The following is a 19,481-nucleotide window of genomic DNA, read 5'->3' as shown; positions in this document are numbered from 1 at the left end:
CTGTTGAACAAGAAAGCAATCAGTAGGATGATATTTAAATAGCTGCACGTACGGTAGTTGTCCAGGAAAATAGAATGAGGGTGAGGTATAGTGATGGAACCTACCTCCACTATTCAAAAGGCCTGGGCATGGTTTCTCTCACCCTCTCACACTTTAAGATTATTTAGTCGGATCCTTTGCATGGCATAAAGAGTGTCAGGAAGTACTGGCAACATGGTAATTTTGTCTGTTTCATGCACCTCATAATTTCTCCAAAGTTCTTAAAAGTTTGACAAAGTATAAATATTTATAAAGACCGATATTTTACAGTTTATATTAGCCTAGAAATTTCGTCATTAAATGTAATAAGTTCAATTAAAGTCCCGAAATGAAAACTTTAGAATTTCGAGAGAACTTTTATTGCGATGTGCAGCGTTTATCGGGGGTTCAACACTACCTTGAACATGCAGTCGCTTCAAGAATTTTTGAGAAAACTTTCCAAAAATCGGGAACAATTGACATTTTCAAATAAAATAGTCGAACTTTGTAAATGGAAAGTCCAAATGTGTATGTAATTTTTGACAAATGGATCGAGGTTCATCAAATTAAGTGGCAGGATTATAGTCTCACACACGCACTCGCGATAGTAGCTCAGATGCAATCGAAAGCTCAATGGGAAAAAACATAACGTCATTGTAATTTGTTAATTACGATCAGACATACGGCGTTCATTCGAATGTCATTTAATTGTGCTCTAAAGTTGAAATGAAATTAAAAGAATGTTGCAATAGAGTTATTAGAATTTGTGAAACAATGAATTAGGCCTGCACTCATGCCGCAATAGGACTCAACCACTGTAAAATATATTTGTTTTTCACATGGGGATCGGGTGTTACAGTGTTAACTTTAGTGTGCTAAATTGTGTGTGTGTTGGGGATGGGAAGGGGCACTGATGACTGTTGAACTCGTACTTCACAACTGGTTACAATCATGGTATAATAGCACCATATCATGTCTTATTCCAAATTGATATTGAAGGGTTGTTATCTATAGAATCTTCCAAACTATACGAGGAAGGATAATCAAAAAGCGTGTAATTGTTCTATATTTCCCAACTTTTAGATGTATTCGATAGATATTCCGCCCTGAAATTATGCTGAGCCTTTCGCACTCAAACAATACTTCAATGTTTCTCACGACGTGTGACTAACTTCTCGGACCAGGCTGGTCATTGTTTCTATCTAATGTGATGTGAACAATGACACACGGGAAACTACCACAGCCGATGAACATGCTACCAAGTGTCAACAATATACTCTATGTAAGTACGAATCCAGTATTTGTAGACATACTGTAACGTTACGTGTTACTGTTACTAGGTATGTTGTGAAGTTTTGATAGTGAATTTGAACAATTCTTCAGTTCAAATCTAAAGTTTTGGACCTCCCTTTCCTGAGTAGAGTTTTTGGTAAGATTTAACATCAGGCCTTTCAGTCTGTGTCCCGTTGCCCTTTTTATCAGAAGCGTTATCAAAGCTCACCCGGCCATAGACCATACAGAGACTTAGCCTACGGATAGGATTCCGCAGAATAGGTTGTTGTAGGCTAGGCCAGGGCCAAAGTATATGCTTAATGTAAGCTTAATGTAGCACAACGCGTGGCACACGTTGGTAGGCCCTCTGCTTTACGTTAGGCTAACGGTAACAACATTGTACATTCCCAACTGCACTACCCTGTATGGGCTAGATTTTGTTTCAGCATTAGGCTAATGTAAGTATTTCCAATCACTGGGCTAATTTTCATTAATGTTATTTATATTGTTGTGACTATTCACGAGTGAAAAACATTGTATGCCCATTTTCGTCTGGCAATTAATTAACCAGTCAGAGTGCTGATCTTACTTTTCTTAGATTAGAAGGTGCAGAGTAACACAATGTCAGCACTTGATGAAGTGCCAAGCTAATAGTCTTCAACAAGATTGTTAGTCACATTACATTCTTTGACACTGGGGTGAATAACATAGTTCTTCAGTGAACAATGTTCTATTCAACGCAACACTTGGCAACTTGCAGAGAGTATAAAATCAACCACATCCACAATCCAAAACATTACGTTGATGAGAATTGACTCTCCCAACTCTAAGTGCCATTTATAACCTTATATATGTCTCATCTGAGCTCTTAAAATCTGTTTGTGCAAGTATCAGGTTATCAATTCTATCTGTACTAGATGTGCATTCAACTAGACATAGAACATACAGCCTTCAAAATGTGATATAATGCGAATAGGCACAACCAATTTATAAATATACAAAAAATCTTGTTTTGTTATATAATTATCTGACCTTTTTAATTGTTTCCATATACCCCACAGCAAGGTAGACATTTTTGCCATGAGATGCTGATGAAGTGATTACCTTGACTTTCGTTGGTAACAAATAGAAAGAAAGTTACGTGTTAGTTCCACTAACTGTCAGAGTCATGGAGCTCAAAGAATTGTTTAGTGAACAAAGGTGAGTCATCATTTGTCATGTTGAAATAGTGTTAGTGCAAGATGTTAATAAAGAGGGAATTCCCCTAGTCAAATTATTTTTGGGAAGGATATTTTCTACAATGTCCAGGCTCTTTCATTACAATGCGTGGATATACCTGTATTTTAGATGTGCTACTCAAGATCAGCATTATGATTGCAGGCCTCAAAGTTCAGACTGTTTACTGGCTAAACACTGGTGGATATCGTATATTTAACAGGAAACAGATAAATAGGTATTGCATTTGTCTGCTAGTAGACATTTAGAACATAAACACATGGATACTTGGATAACAATCATGACCAGTGAGAAAAATCTCATGATTCCCGTACAAAACTTTAACTAAGTACCCTCAAATACTGCTCATTCTTAGTAAATATTATTGGACTGTTCCCATAGTTTTCAGTATGAGCAGTAACTAAAGTGTGGTGCAATTTAGTAAAATACCAATTAGAACTTGATTCTAGCCAGTAAATATTTTAATGAATTGCATATTTATATAGCAAACTGGATAAATTGTGAAATTTTAGGCCTGACAAGACTAATTTCATTGAGCACTGTGCATTTAAACAATCCAGTGTGTAATTGATGTTATGTTATGTGGACAGGATATTGCAGACAAACTACAGTAGTTGTATTACTCTAAAAACAGCAACTTGTGCAGTGATTGCTGTCAGGTTAATTGAAGGTGACTTATATAGATATCAATCTTATCTTTAGTGTGTCTACTGTTGTGTTTAATATACAGTAAATTACAATCATATAAGTAGGAAGTATCCAATATTATTGAGGTGCTGCTTAGTCTTGTTTAGGCTAAAAGAGCTAAGTAAGTTATAAAAACCTAGCCTCTACCCTACCCACCCCCTCCCACCCAAAAGAGAGAAATAATGGATCAGTTGTTATGATTACTGTCATTGCTGAATATTTCATGTTCACAGAAATCTAAATTGCTTGACTTGATAGTTATAACTGCTTGGAATAGCACAATAGTTTCACTGAATAGATTTAAACCAGTTGTTGTATGAGGTCCAGAGAAATATAACCTGGTTGACCTCAAAGCAATATTCAGGTTTAAGTGTTCCACTCTCCAGTGAGATGGAAACTTGGGAAAGTTTTATTTCAAGAGATGACAAGTTATGCAACATCTTAGCCTTGTTCTATGTCATTCAAAAAGATTTATTTACGAGTGAAAAATGTACACATTATTTGTTGGGCTCTAAATGCTTGCAGTACATTGGAGTAAGGTACACATACAATACCCACAGTACAGTATACGGCCATTCATATACAACTTAACAATCTCTAGAAGATGCAATTAAACATGTAGTGCATTAACAGAATGGAGGGAACACGATGTCTGCATTTGTAATAACATTATAAACTACCTTTAATACAGAGACTTAATGGCCCCAGGCATTAATCCACTATTTGTTAAATAATGTACAATACAGGTCTTTACAGTGTAACTGAAGCTGTTAGATTTACAAATGATCAAAATTGTTGGTCTTCAGAAGAGCTTGATAGGATTGTGTAAAATACATTATCCAATAGCAAATCACTGTCAAAGTTTGACTTTATCTCTTGATTATTGTTTACGTACAGGTACGGTATTCTATATGATTTAAGATAACAGAAGTTGTAAGAATTTGTTCACATATTTTACCGTAGCATTAAGTTATTCCATTTTTGTTTGGTTCCTTATATATAGCAAAAAGCTAAGACTGATAGATTGTTTTTTATTTTTACTTTTACAGAATCTACGGTGGTGGATCTGCTGTGCTTGTGGCAATCTATGCCCCTGTTGGCTTGTTTCTCTTTTTCATTCGTATCTTTATCGGTCTTCATGTCTTCTTGATTTCATCTCTCCTACCAAAGTTTTCAGTGTTCAGGAGGCAAGTATCTGAAAGGTGTCATGATGAGTTTTGAGATTAGGACTTTGAATTTTTGGTAATCCATGTGGGTACTATGACTGCTTTACCGACAGATTACTGGTTTACTGTTTTGCATATTTCAACCTCCCCCAGGGTCTTTGAAGCCAAAGAGAATGGGGAAAAGGGTGGGGGGTTGGAGAGAAATGGAAATGGTTTAGTATAGCATAATCTAGTTAGGAGCAGAAAGAATCATTGTTAAGTTACAATATTTATTTCAGTTAGATTGAGCGTTTATCCAATCAGTACATACACAGTGTCATTAGAACACATGGAGAAGTTGTAATGCCAAGTATATTAAGTACAGCATACATCTTTCTTATGTATTTTTTGAAATGATAGTAATTATTTTACTAATCAAATATGGATAAATATTGTGGAATATCATATTAACATTGTAACACTTATATCAATAATTCTGTTTACAGAGTTGTGCTAAGAGTCATGTATGGCATCCTTGGTCTTGCAGTCACCAGCAAAGGAAATGGAAATAGAGACAATGATGTCAACATTATTGTAGCCAATCATATATCTATATTTGATCATGTGGCTCTAAATCTTATTCTTCCATGTGCAGTGGTAAGTTTTTGTGCTTCTTGTACCAGGAATGGCATTGAAGGAGTCAATTAAATTAAGTTGTGACATTCGAGACGATTAATTGTCAGTGTTAATTTTTCATTAACTTGTAAGTGGTAAGTGGTTCCCAGTGTCTCAGGTCACTATAATATCTCTGTGGTGAAAAAATAAATTTATCTTCTAACTCTATTTGTATTGGGGCATGGGTGACTTGAGTCAGGGACGGCAGTAAATCATTTAGTATTCAAATTATGTGTATCAGTTTTGATGTTTTCTGAATTTTGTCTCAGATTATAAAATGCTACGGTTCTAGTGTACAGTACTACTATGCATCTTTGCTCTTGTACAACAGTTTGACCATTTTGCAATGCATTACTGGATAAATGATTCCCTGTATGGTCAATGTTGAGAGTTGTTTGTCATAATTTAGTGACTATGATTCCAGATGCCAAACAGTTATGAGTTTGATTAAAATACTTATTTCTCATGAAGAAGTCATCAGAGTTTTCAAACCATGTTTCTCTATTTCAAGGCTGTAATACATCAATTGGAGTTGTGCATATAACATATTATTATGCAGCAGTACTAGCTACATTATTTCATGACCATAACTTAAACATACAGTTTTTATTGCGTTGATCTCACAGCAAATTTTAGATCCTCTCAAAGCTCATGATTGAGACCTAGTTTAATCAATTTTTTCCTTGCTCTTCAAAAATCCACAAAGATTGATATATGTGGAATTGACAATCTAGGCTGATGTGGTTCAATGCATCTGTTATACAAGCCTACACATGCTGCTGCTATATAACAAGTTGCTATTATGGAAAGGGTCTGCATAGCATGAATTTGGGAAGAAAATCAACAATAATTGCAGCGGGAAATTTTCTTCTGAGAAAGTATGTAAGCAAAGACTGGTTAGACATTTTTAATTGCATGCCTATGGTGAGCACTGATTGTGTCCTGGCCAAACAGCATAACAAGTAATTGCTGAGAATGGTGAAAAGTCACAATAATTTCAAGAGACAACTTTAGCAATTTCTCAGTAACCACTTATCACTATTCTGTATGGTGTTTCGTGTGCAGTTTGCTTTATGGCATATCAGTTAAATGGATATATATGGTCCTCATAAGAAAACCAGTTACAAAGTTAATGGAAATTTGTTTATTATTCAAAACTTTTGTATAGTAGAGCAACTCAAGGGCTGACTGTTTCTATTGTGGATATCCAAGTGTGAAAGTAATACCTGCTGTGTCTGGTAATTATTTGGTCAAATCAAATATTTTCATGTTATATTTCAGCCCAATGTTTGGAATTTTCCAAAATTTCTTTGCTGGATGTTGGGATATCAGGATATGGGAGCCAGTCAAGGGAGACAATCCCTGGTAAACAATGTCAAACAGTACAAAGATAAACATCCTGTGCTAGCATTTCCTGAGGGTGCCATGACAAATGGAAAAGTCGGCCTTTTGAAGTTCAGGTAAGTGTCATTTATTCCATAGTTTTTTGCAATCAAACCGTGATCTCTCCTCAAGAAATTGAGATTGAGAATTATTTGTACCAATTATCTCCTGGGAAGGACTTGTGCTATCTACTTTCAGATGTGTGCTAAGTCACCCAATGATGCAAGTAGAGTTTCAGTTTGTCAACAAATTATCGTGATTTTCATCACTTTCAGTCTGGCAGTCATCATTGCTGGTTGTTTAAAAATTTTAAAAAAAGGTTCCATGTCAGAGCAGCAAAACACTCTTATCTACTGAGAGATGCCTGGAGGCTTCTTAATTGTTCATGTTAATTGCAAGAAATTGGCAAAAGTCGTAGAAAAAAAACTTGTGAAGTTAGTAGTCATTGGTAAGGAAAAGTAAAATGCAATTTAGGTTTTTAATATCAACAGAAACTAATTCTACACAAATATTGAAAGTCAATATTTTCCCTTTTGTTTCTTTTGTGGTAGTACTTGGCCATTTTCTGTAGAGGATGCAGTACAGCCTATATGTATCTCAGCATCACGTCCTATGCTCTCAGCCAGCCTGTGTTATATATCAAGTAGCTTGTGGATGGACATGTTGTGGTTTCTCTTTGTGCCTTGCACCTTATTTCATATAAAGTAAGTATTCTCCATTTACAGCTAAATGTTATTCTTAATGAGTGTTTTCTTTGGTTATCTCTGTTTGAGCAGAAGGGAAATCATTGTTTCCATGACTACTGCATTTATGTCATTATTTCTAGGTTCTTGCACTTGTATTTCTGTTGTTTTGTGTAATTCATCTCTCAGCTGTGAAAATGGAAGAAGGCTTGTTAAATTGCTTTGAGAACTACAGTTGCTGTAAATGAAGTTGTTAGTCGGGTATATAGACTGTTTATTCAAGTCATGATTTCAAGTTCCTACAGATGGAGAGAATATCTTATTAAAATTGAAAAAAAATAGCCTTTTTGCAGTGATGGATACATCATTATGAAAATGGATACTAAAACAAATTTGTCCAGGACACATCTTGGTGTTGAAGTTAATTCAAGGGTGCTATGTTGTAATCTATGAAAGTAAAGGAACATATTTTGGCTGAATTTACAAACAATGGATTATAATTAATATTTAGGCCGGCACAGAGGAGCCGAGGTCATCATCAAGTTAGCCTTACTGGAACATTCCAGAGATTTTGCATATATTTCTTGGTGACATCTTGAAAACCAGAATACTGTAGCTATAGAAATATTGTGAATCACTCAATTTTTTCTGTGTTCTTAGACTTAAACATATCAAGACTAAACATCTGCCTATAGCAATCCTTGACCTAGGCTGATTACAATACTCATAGTATAGGCCGTCTCTTTATCAGTAAGGGAACATCAATTGCAGCATTGATGCAGAACCATACTCTACACACTCGATTGAATCTCTTCAGACTGAAAATACTGCATACATAGAATTGCAACCAGCTGCTACAACAAAATTTAGTTACAAGAATTTGAAATAGGATGTCAAGGTTTTGCAGTGTGCATCACAGGTACATTAAAGGAAGAAAATAGCATTGGGCTGTACTTTGTGTGAGCTGTCGGCTGCTACCGTACATTAGTTTGACGTGCTTCTTAAATTATATTAACACTAGGATAAGGCTAGGCATCTTCTAGTTATAGACTTGATAGTGTTTTAACATTGTACTGCAGTAACTTATGTTAGTCAGGCTGGTCTTGAGGCTTTAGAATAGTACAGTAAGCTTTTTAGTCTATGATACTTTCAAAACAAGCAAATAAGGCTTTTTTTATGTATTTCTTACAAGCTTAGTATTTTGTGTTGACTTAATGATTGTTTTAATTTAATTTTTTTTAAATTTTTTATAGTATTAGGATGAATATTGTGCTTTATTACAGAAAACTTCCCAGTATGTGATATAAAATAAGGTAGTTAAATGTTGAGTTCTATTATTGTCTTGTTGATCAAGGAAAATATTTCAGTTTTAAATATGGAATCAAAAGTGAGGTTTGACATCCATTTTGGTGTATGTTGGATTGTGGATTAGGAAGCTCTGTTGGTTGAAATTGTTGAGTTAATATTCTCTTTAAGATTATAGACTTCCTGTACCTTGTTCTTTTCTCTCTTGGTGTAATAATTTTTGTGATATATGTAAAAGCATACAATCTCTTAAAAGAGCAGATAAAGATATTACATAATTTGCTAGATATGAGATCAGTTACAGGGTAAAACATAGTGCATACAAAGTGCATACATACAACAACTTTTCTGTTAAAGACCTGTGTTTGCTTAGGTCACATGTAAAATTGTTTGTTGCCTTGGGCCTTGTGCCTTGTGTTTTTCCAGCCAGGAAATTGATACATTTTGAGTTTCCTCAAGTGAAGCCTACATGACTTAACATTAGCAATTGCGATCACTCGTAGTCTTAAGAACGCACACACTGTCTGACTATCAATGTTATGTTAATTAGCAAACCTAACTCTACATCTGCACAAAAAGTGTTAGTTATATGAGAGTGTCAAATTATCATTATTGAGACCACACCCTGACTTTAAGATTACTTCCTAATATGGTGTTTTAATAAAGTTTTTATCTTCCATTGGCATGTACCAAGTCTTTTGATCAACAAAGTGAATGTTTATGACATTTGTCAGTGTGATGACTATGTAAGCACCTTGAAAGAATGAAATGAAAATATACCGTTGATGGATTTTGACAAGTTTGATGACAATATAATTATGTTTTCTATGATTTAAAGGTCAACTCAAATGGTGAGTTACTGAAAAGTAGGTACCTAGCCAAATCTCTTTCCTTTACTATGAACTGTTATTTCCTGCATAACTGTGGGGTCTTTCCAGGACTTCCTGTATTATACTTAACAGTCCACCTTGTTTGTTGAATGTGAGCTTGAACACTCCAGCTATGAGTAACTAAATTCAAGTTTTCAAATTCAAGCTATATCAGGTTAGAGGTAAATTGTGTTTTATTTCAGTGTTTTCAATCTACATATGGTAAGTTATTGGAATGACTTAATGTTTGTAGACAAAGAAGCAAAAAATAAAGTATTGTAAAGGAACTTGTAAGCATATACTGTTGAACTTAGATGTCATCATTTACTATATGATATGGTTGACAGATTGGAAAATAGATGCTATTGGATTTTGTGTTGGTTCAAGGGAAACAACATTCATTGCTTTTGTTCTACTTTTATTCTGCAAACATTGTTCTAGTGGTTCTAAAGTTGGTCCCTTAATAGGCATTACTTCTCAATGGAGCAGTTGAAAAAAGAACAGTTCTATTTGTCTCGGTGATTTCATTTGTTCCAGCTATTTCTTATGGTTGGATTCTGTGTTTCTGGTAAGTGATTTAGAGAATGAGACTTGGTTCTGTCCATTCACTGGTGCGAAAAAACTTTGGTTTTCTCGATGGCTGCACTGTAGTGACACTGAGGGTGTGCCTTCACCTCCCACAGTATTCATTTTGGATAATAATAATAATAATATAAGAATTTGTAAAGTGCTTTTATCCAGTTGAAAACTACTGCTCAGAAGCGCTGCAGAAGCAAAGTACCCAAAATTGACACAACAGTTATTGCACAAACGCATTCATGAATAAGAACGTCTTGAGTCCTTTCTGGAAAGTTGACACATGCTGGATTGTTTTCAGATGTAAGGGGAGACTGTTCCAGAGCTGTGGAGCTGATCTAGCAAAGCAACATTCCCCATAGGATGGGAATAGAGGCTTTGAGTGTGACAGTAGCACACCTGCTGCATGACCAGTCTGTTAGCTCTGAATGTTGGTAATGGTGGTTACAATTTCTCATCTTTTCTCTTCGACTTTACAGAATCTTGCCCGTGATGAAGAAGCAAGAGTCCCAGACTGCAGAGGAATTTGCCCAGCAGGTCCAAGAGACGATAGCAAAGGAGCTCAGCGTAGAAGCTACAAAATTCACCAGTCAAGATAAATCCGAATACTTAAAACGAAAGAGGATAGATACTAACTTAGGTAAAGGTCAAGTTTGGATGAAAACAAGAAGCATGAACAGTAGAAGAGCTGTATTCATGTCTAATATATACCGTATAAAATTTAAGAGTATTATTTAACATCGTTGGAATGCCTGTTAATTTTGTCATTCGTATGATGTTTATTAGAAGTTTGCTTTGACTCTACAGTATAATAATTATCTTTAGTGAGGGGTGGGTACTCAGTTGGAGGTCTATTGCTCTAATTGTTATTTATAGTGAATACAAGAAGTCATTGTAGTTTGGCAGGACTCTGTAAAGCCACTTCTTTGCAGGCTTATGACATATCATTTGGCTACTTCCTGTAGGGCACAGGTTTAGTGATCAACCAACACTTAAAATGGTTCTAATTCACATGTAAAAGGTTATACCTGTCCAAAGAAATAATGGAGCGTGTAAAGTCATGAAAGTTTCTATTAAATTTGCACTCTGATTCTTTATAGCAGTAACAACGTCATCATCTGCCACTACTGAGGCAGTTATAACCACACCACCAACCCCACCTCCATCCCCAACTCAAAAGGAACCACCAAAGTTTGATTTTAGGAAAAGCTGGTCAGAGAAGGAACTTAATGAAGAAATTGAAATTATGGTCAGACAGGTGAAGGGTGTCCTCTTCGATACAGATGAATCTGTGATACGAAAAGACCTAGGTAAGTCCATGATGGTAGGACCAAGTTAAGCCCATAATGTGATAAGACCTAGGTAAGACCATAATGATGATGCATGTAAAAGAAAGTAAGAAATGATGAGATCTAGTCATGTCTTCAATTGAAACAACCTCGGTAAGCCTATTATGGTAAGACCGAGGTGAGTCCAAAACAATGAGGCCTAAGCATATCCTTGATTGTACAGTCCTAAGCATATCTGAATGATAAACATTATTTAACCTATATTGATCTGACATGGATAGGTCTAAATGATAAAACCTTTGGAATATCTATATTGGTAAGACTGAGGTATCTTTATAGTAATGAGATTTAGGTATCTTCATAGTGATGTGACTTAGGTATCTTCATATTAATGAGATTTAGGTATCTCCATTGTGATGTGACTTAGGTATCTCCATAGTAATGAGATTTAGGTATCTTCATAGTGATGTGACTTAGGTATCTCCATAGTTATGAGGTTTAGGTATCTCCATAGTGATGTGACTTAGGTATCTCCATAGTAATGAGATTTAGTTTTCTTCATGGTGATGTGACTTAGGTATCTCCATAGTTATGAGGTTTAGGTATCTCCATAGCAATGTGACTTAGGTATCTCCATAGTTATGAGGTTTAGGTATCTCCATAGTGATGTGACTTAGGTATCTCCATAGTTATGAGGTTTAGGTATCTCCATAGTGATGTGACTTAGGTATCTCCATAGTTATGAGGTTTTGGTATCTCCATAGTGATGTGACTTAGGTATCTCCATAGTAATGAGATTTAGTTTTCTTCATGGTGATGTGACTTAGATATCTCCATAGTAATGAGATTTAGTTTTCTTCATGGTGATGTGACTTAGGTATCTCCATAGTAATGAGATTTAGTTTTCTTCATGGTGATGTGACTTAGGTATCTCCATTGTAATGAGATTTAGTTTTCTTCATGGTGATGTGACTTAGGTTTCTCCATGGTAATGAGTTGTAGGTATCTCCATCGTGATATGACTTAAGTGTCTCCATAGTTATGACACTTAGGTATCTCCATAGCAATGGGACATGGGTATCTCCATACTCTCACTACGGATATACCCGAGTCTCACAACTATGTAGATACTTATGTACATGTGTAACTCCATAGTGTTAAGAACTAGGAAAATCCATAATGATAAGACCTTGGTCCATATGTCCAAACTAAAACAAAATAAGTCTTGTTGAAAAGAATTTCCACAATGTAAGTCCACAATGGTAAGACCATGTTAAATCTATAATAATGTCTCGGTATGTCTGTACTGGTAACATCCAGGTAGATGCCATATATATACTTCCTACAGCACAGACCTAGCTAATGAAAGTTTCCAGACATGGAATTGGGATGTTAAGATGGAATTAACCACAAATATTGATGATGTTGTGAAGTGCACAGTAATCAGGTGGACAGGAGATTTCAAGCTGATGAAAAAAGTGGTAAATCACTTGTGAATGAGAATAATTACTTATTTGAGGCTGTGATTGGTATCCATAGAGGATATCTCCTTATTTGGATCATGAATTCTCTTTGGCAGAGCAAACAAATTCAGTAGATGCAACCATAACTAATATAGTGGAAGGTAAAACTACCCAGGATGCAACAGAGGAGCCAGCAACTGAATCTGACATCAAAACAGATGTGAAGGTTTCTGCTAGTGTAAGTCACAGACAGGGGTATCAATGTCTGACTATTGGGGCAGGGGTAACAATGTATGAGTATGGGGCAGGGGTACCAATGTCTGAGTATGGGGCAGGGGTATCAATGTCTGAGTATGGGGCAGGGGTAACAATGTATGAGTATGGGGCAGGGGTACCAATGTCTGAGTATGGGGCAGGGGTAACAATGTCTGAGTATGGGGCAGGGGTATCATTGTATGAGTATGGGGCAGGGGTAACAATGTATGAGTATGGGGCAGTGTCATTATATTAACTGCTGATTATTATTAAATGGTATTTCATATTAAGTTCTTGGATATGTGTGATGCATCTGATATGTGAGACAGTACACATGTTCTGTTGCATTAAGATAGTACACATGTTCTGTTGCATTACTACGTTACCTCACATTAACTGCAGCACTGAGGTAAGTCATACACATGACTGCATTTTCAAGGGATTTAGTTTATACCTGGTATACAACATTGGTTTGCTTATTTCCTTGTAGTCCTTGAAGTTTGCTGATTCCCAGTTTGGAAAAACATCAAAAGACCGGCAGAAGTCTCTGGAGGAGAGAAAATTAGCTCTGCTAGCCTCGGCTAAGAGGTGAGTTTATATCTGGTGGACTTACCAAGAGAAGTCCTTTAAGAAGCATTTTGCATGAGACCCTGCAATGATATTAGCAGACCAGTGTGGAGTATTATTGCACTTCATCAGGCTAAGAATTTCTCCAAGATGTTTCTTTAATAAATTAAAATGTAACTAATAAGTGACTTTTGCTTTTATTAGATTATATATATTTCATTGCCCCAACACTTTTGCATGTCAGAGTTGTGGTCACATGCAAATGGCTTAACAGAACTGCTTAAACTTTCATCATATGTTTTGAAGGGAAAGTTGACTGGCAAAACCGATATGCTGCATTATTTATTGGAGTTTAGTATCAAATAATATTGAATATTTAGGAAAGTCAGACAAGAGGTGGTTTTGAGGAATCAGAGTTTAGACTTTAAACCACAGTTTCATTTGAACATATGTAGCTTCATGTATTAGTTATGCAAGTGATTGGAACATAAGCTCCTTAAACAAGAAATGGGTCCTCCTTTGGGCTTGCTCTTTGATTAGAAGCCCTGCTTTAGATTCCATTGTTCCAGTTGGTTTTCTAAATTGTTAAGGAATGGAAAATATTTAAGAGTTTATGACACAGGTAAAAGTATTGTAAAGCTGAATGTAGTTAACAGGAAGATGATATTACAAAGACAAAATCATTCTTGAGTTTCCTGGTCAAAGCAACTTTATTTGAACACTGTCTCTTAACCTGCAGTATGCAGTTTTTCCACATTATGTTATTTCCTCTGTGAGTCCTAAAGATATTCACATATATATCTCTGGTAGAGTCTGACTAGAACCTTAAGAGGAGCCAAGTAGTGAAAAGCTGTTCACACCAGATAATCTTAACACAATAGGAGAAACATAATCATAGTTTACGCACAATTAAGAAACGTTTACGGTTACACTTAGTGACTTGCAGCAAGTCACGTTTGTGGATTCGATCAAATCTGTTGCAAAAAGTAATTGGATTAAGATGGCTCGAAATCTCAAGTCTGATGCAAGGACAGGATTAGCATACTCCACCAAGATGGCTTCCAAGAAGACTGTTTGGTAGTTATCTCTCTGCTACCTGCCCTTACTATATATCTGTTGCTATGCATGGCTTATTCTGTGTACTAATATTTCAATGTAGCAACAAGTAGTGAGTGGTATAAGAGCCAGTCACCATGCATGTTCATTTAAAAACATGAGATAAAATTCAGCACTTAGAATACATTTTGATAAGAGAAGCATGATTTTAAGGGAACATAGTCCATGGGAATAATCATGTGAGTGTCTGTTTGTTTCTCTTTATGATCATTCTCATTTTTGGGGGGGAAGTGGGGGTGGAATACATCCCAAAATATTCTGATGTCTATGAGTCATCTTGCATCCATCCAATCAAGTGCTGATTTTTCACACACAAAATAAAGCTTTTTTTTCCACATTTGTCCCATTTTTGCAGACATTTTGAAGCAAGTGAAGATAAACCGGAATGATATTTACTGGTGGAACCAATCATCGATGGTGGAAAGTGAGGAGGCAAAACTTACCTTTTGGCTGGTGGAGTGACGATGAAGCAATGACCTTTGATGACCTTTTGCCAACATTGCTGATGAATATGCATGAAACCAACTGTGCTAATCAGAAGATGAACATTGTTTTGTTTAGATTTTTTGGTACCAACACAACCAAGCTAGTTAAGTCATGACTATGAATTAAAATGTGAAGATGATGTATTAGGTAATGAATTATTAAAAGAGCAAGGGGGCATTTTCGAATTGGACTTTACTCTAGATTCAGTCAAGTTGTTGGTGCCATGCTTTGTCAGAACTGAATGAAGTTTATCATCTTGTCCAAAATGGTGCAATTAATAATAATCCTCAACAGTTATTAATGGGAACAACTTCAGCCTCACTTTAGTGAAGCTTGGTTTATGAACTTCTGCTGTGGGAGTGTGGTAGTTCTTGACCAGGTGTTCATGATTTTGTTGGAAAGTGACTGACGGGTTGAAGATTCTTCACACCTACTATGAAGGTAAATGCAATCAACTTTCTTTCGAGTGTGTTTGATGGTGACAAAAGTGGGAACACTGCTGCAAGTACTACCAGCTTCTTGAAACATACAGAGAGACAAGGAAAACTTTTGAAAGGAAGAACTTTTGAAGTTTTTTAGTCTTCTTTTTTTTTCAAGTTTGAAAGAGTGCCTTTGTGGAACACATTTACCTTCATATCAAAGACCCTTTAAGATGTGATGGTGTGCTGGTTTTACTACATAAATTATTGTGACTATCTTATCGTTCATCTAAAGTGGACCCTTCCTTTAGCACTGAGACTAACATTTGATGCTTAAATATCCACTACAGTATGTTGTAAAGCATGAACATATCATATGGTCATGATGGATTTGGTATAATTAATTGCTCGGAGGAGGGACTTATCCCATGGTTACAGTGGTCTGGGGTTGAGAGTGGATCATATTGTTTGGTTTTCATGCCTAGGACTTATCCCATGGTTACAGTAAGTGGTCTGGGGTTGAGATTGGAACATGTATTTTTTCTGGGGGGGGGGTGACTGTCCTTTTAATTTTATCCCATCAAGTCTATGAAAAGAAATGAGGATGTTTTAATTTAAATGCAAACTTTTTATGTTAACTTTCTGATATAATTTATAGACAGGGTAAAGAAATTTCAATGTCAATTTCATCTTTTTCTTTTCTTTCTTCTTTGGGGGTTGGAGGGGAGGGGTTAAGTTTCATAAATCCAATCATTTTACAGTGTAGCTAATAAAGATAAGGTAAGGATTAATTCCATGACAAGCTCTACTGTTTTCCCCTTGTTAAATCTCTGTGAATCTGTAACCAGTACAGTGGATGGTGAGAAAGTTCATGTCCTGCAAGGGTATCTTTATCAGGGATTGGCCATTATATTATCTCTTCACTTTACAGTCAAGTATGTATATTAGATCCTCCTGCAAGCAGGAACTCGCGAAGAAGCCTCATTGGCTTATCAAAGCCGCAAGCTGACCGAAGTCAGTCTCTTACATTCATATTTAACGTCCATGATTATGAATTGTTAATTGTCAACAACTCTATAACTGGACGACTTACATTAATCTGGGAGTGACGACATACATTAATCTGGGAGTGACAAGTGGTGTCATTGCTGGTGATTCTGTTTGTCACTTAACTTGAAATTTCAGTAAACTTGAGTCATGACATGGTTACAACATTGGCCGTATTTCAAAACAGTTATGATATGATTGGATAGTATTGTTTATGTTTGATTAAGTTGTCAAATTTAAATGAGAAATATGTAGGTTAATTTCTTCATCTTTCTCTCATGTGTCTCAGCATAAGAACTACTCTTTGTTATTCATTGATTGTTTCAGCTTGTGCCTTTGAAATCACATTAAAATTTCTTCATGGTAGTTTACATGTGTTCTAATAAAGGTGGAACAAAACATTTTGTAAAAGCTTGTTAACGAAGCCTCAGCAATCATTCTATAACCACCACGGTTGGTGTTAGATAAATTTGAGGCTTTCTGATTTCCAGATCAAGTGATGTATTGGTGGTTTTTAACAGGTTCAGTGTGAAGAGTATCTGGGAAGTATTGATGGTTTCAAATCTGACATCATTCACAAAATGGTAGAACATTTAAGAAGGTCAAAGATGGGCTAGAAAGTTAACTAAAAAAATCCACAGTTATCTTTGAGGTTGCCCTCATTGAGGGATTGTTATGATTTACAAATAATCAAATACTAATTAAATTTATTCTGCTTTGGGCTGGGAAACATTAATGATGACTTTCATGATAGTGCTTTTTGGAAATTATTCACAATGTCAGTCAGCAACTTGTGGAAAGGTCAACAGTCTCTCCCCTTACCTTCCCATCCTCTTCTACTCTCTCGAAAACAAAGTTAAAAGTAAGTTGAAAATATCGGAACTATTTCGTTGTTCTGACCATCCAAAGGTTTCTGATCTTCAGAAATTATTCTCAAATGTTAAAACAATGCCTTTTTGCAGCATGTAATGTTTACCATGCTAACTATTAGTTCTTTTCTATTAATGGCCTCTACTTTCTAGATATGTCACTGTTTTTGAGAATCCTTGCTTACCATTTGCTGATACAAAATCTATTTTTCTGGCTAGATTGTGCTTATTTTCAATATATGGTGGTGGATTTGTTCTTTTGATTCCAGCTATATAATTGTTTTAAGTCATATCTATTGACAATGACAAATCCTTGCTTTCCTTTCTTCTGTTTAACCTTGCACAAAATTGTGGAATATTGCTTATCATGTCTACTGTATACATTTCTCAAAATGTGGTTTGTATGTCACTGTTTTGTATTAGACATACTCGTGTGAAACCAATGAAAATTGTAAAAAAGGCCTTCCCTTTTCAAAGTATTAAGGTTTTCAGCTGTATTTTTATGTCATTTATGTTGTTGTTGTTCTTTGATTTTGTGTTACAAAATTACTCTGGTAGAACTGAATCTACAGTAACTCTACAGTAACTCTACAGTGCTGGCTGTAGAACATAATATTGTTTGAGTGAGGTTACAAGTTCACAATTAACAGTGCTTGTTAGGGATAGCTACGGTACTCCCTAGGTCTGTAGCAGAGAATATTGTTTGATTGAGTTTATAATATACAACCCTCACTAGTTGTGAGGTGACTAGAGATGACACAAGAACTTCCTTTCATCGTATTGATTTGTCAAATATAAGTGAATATTCTTAGATTGTTTGTGATAATTAGCCTCTGTAAGACATACCATTAATATTTTTTGCAATGCAGTATTTGCTGCAGATAAGTACTAGACAATGAGCCAAAGGTAGTATTATTACTTAACATTCAATAATGCAAAGTTTCCTTTTTTCCTTTTGTCACATTAAAATCGTTTGGGCCATTTGATAAGCTGGAGGGCCACCTGAATCTTAAACTGGGTAGTCCTGCTGGCCAGTAGCCCAAAAATTTAAGTGTAAATGCTGGAAATATTGATTTTCTTTCAACTTCATTTTACAACATACCTGTCTCTGATTAAATTCATGTGGTAGAGAATTGAAGGGTGGGTTTATGTATATAGAACATTTTGATTTGCCTTAGGCCTTTTTGCAGACAGGACTGTATTTCATGTGGAGGGGGCGCGGAACGGGGCCAATCACAATATTGTCCTGCCAATATTCATGTAACAATATTTTCCACAGTTTCAACACGATTAAGAGATAGGTTAACTGTTGTAGTTAAATCCTTTTCAAAAAGTACAATGTGCAATGAGGTGATTTAATTGCAAGAAGTATCGAGGGAGCGGGCAGGCGATGGATCGGGCCGGCAAAGGATCAGGGGGGCCTGCGGAGTGAGCGGGCGAGGGAGCAAGCTGGACCCTTGCTTGTAAACATGATATCTTGAGATAGGTACACACAGCAGATCTCATCAGATCAGACACACAGTTGGTCATCAGAGGTCAAAACTTGGTCAAAAATCTCCTGAACCCAAACATCAAGGAAGCTCATATTTGCATGTTTTCATGTAACACTGTGTAAAAAAGTTTACACTATTTTGGAGGTCAAAGGTCATATCTGGTCAGCAGAGGTAAAATCTTGAAAACCTTGTAAACACAATATTTTAAGAAATTGTAACAGTAGATTTCGTATTTAGCATGTGGCTTCCGTGAATTGAGTGCAAGGTCCCTATTGTGCTCGACTGAGGTCAAATGTCACTTAGAGTCAGCAAAGCAGTTAAAGTTTGAAAATTTGAAAACCTTTGTAATGTCTAGAACCTGAGCATCCACAGACTTCATATTAGCATGGTAGATTTGTTTGTTAAAAGAAGAATAATATGGTGGCAACTATAAAAATTAATTTGACTAATATTGTGAACAAGGATGAAACACCTTTCAAGTGACAAAAATTTTATTAATGGCAACAAAACTTTTACAGCCATACATATTTCAAGCATATTGTGACAGCTTTTTTGAGTATCTATTTGCATGGTTTTCATAAAAAAATTACAATTTTTGTGGTGACATGAATTGGTGACATTACTGTAC

At 35.8% G+C, this 19,481-nt stretch overlaps 1 protein-coding gene across 4 annotated transcripts; it reads left to right on the top strand.

Moving 5' to 3' along the window:
- The first annotated feature begins 976 nt into the window (after positions 1-976).
- On the top strand, positions 977-17,830 carry LOC139967506 (lipid droplet-regulating VLDL assembly factor AUP1-like). 4 transcript variants are annotated; one of them, XM_071971386.1, is made up of 11 exons: positions 977-1,300; positions 2,352-2,490; positions 4,263-4,400; positions 4,865-5,015; positions 6,315-6,493; positions 6,968-7,120; positions 10,329-10,489; positions 10,950-11,159; positions 12,718-12,839; positions 13,347-13,444; positions 14,895-17,830. In XM_071971386.1, the coding sequence occupies exons 2-11, from the start codon at positions 2,459-2,461 to the stop codon at positions 14,926-14,928; spliced, it is 1,278 nt and encodes a 425-aa protein (XP_071827487.1). In that variant the 5' UTR covers positions 977-1,300; positions 2,352-2,458; the 3' UTR covers positions 14,929-17,830. The 4 variants fall into 4 exon arrangements, with proteins under 4 accessions (XP_071827487.1, XP_071827488.1, XP_071827486.1 ...); XM_071971387.1 differs by lacking the exon at positions 977-1,300 and adding an exon at positions 1,307-1,447 and having other exon boundaries at positions 10,953-11,159; XM_071971385.1 differs by lacking the exon at positions 977-1,300 and adding an exon at positions 1,307-1,447.
- Positions 17,831-19,481: the final 1,651 nt, after the last annotated feature.

Source organism: Apostichopus japonicus, chromosome 5, assembly GCF_037975245.1.
Source record: "Apostichopus japonicus isolate 1M-3 chromosome 5, ASM3797524v1, whole genome shotgun sequence".
In the NCBI taxonomy this organism is placed as follows: Eukaryota; Metazoa; Echinodermata; class Holothuroidea; order Aspidochirotida; family Stichopodidae; genus Apostichopus; species Apostichopus japonicus.
The sequence above is the reverse complement of the archived record's forward strand: the minus strand, read 5'-3'. Positions and strand labels throughout refer to the sequence as shown.

What these genes read in the sequence shown, in the direction of transcription:
- LOC139967506 (XM_071971386.1), top strand. Translation starts at nt 2,459, where the DNA reads ATGGAGCTCAAAGAATTGTTTAGTGAACAAAG. An exon ending in TTATTCTTCCATGTGCAGTG is followed by an intron (nt 5,016 to 6,314) that starts GTAAGTTTTTGT and finishes GTTATATTTCAG; the next exon opens with CCCAATGTTTGGAATTTTCC. An exon ending in CTGCTAGCCTCGGCTAAGAG is followed by an intron (nt 13,445 to 14,894) that starts GTGAGTTTATAT and finishes CCATTTTTGCAG; the next exon opens with ACATTTTGAAGCAAGTGAAG.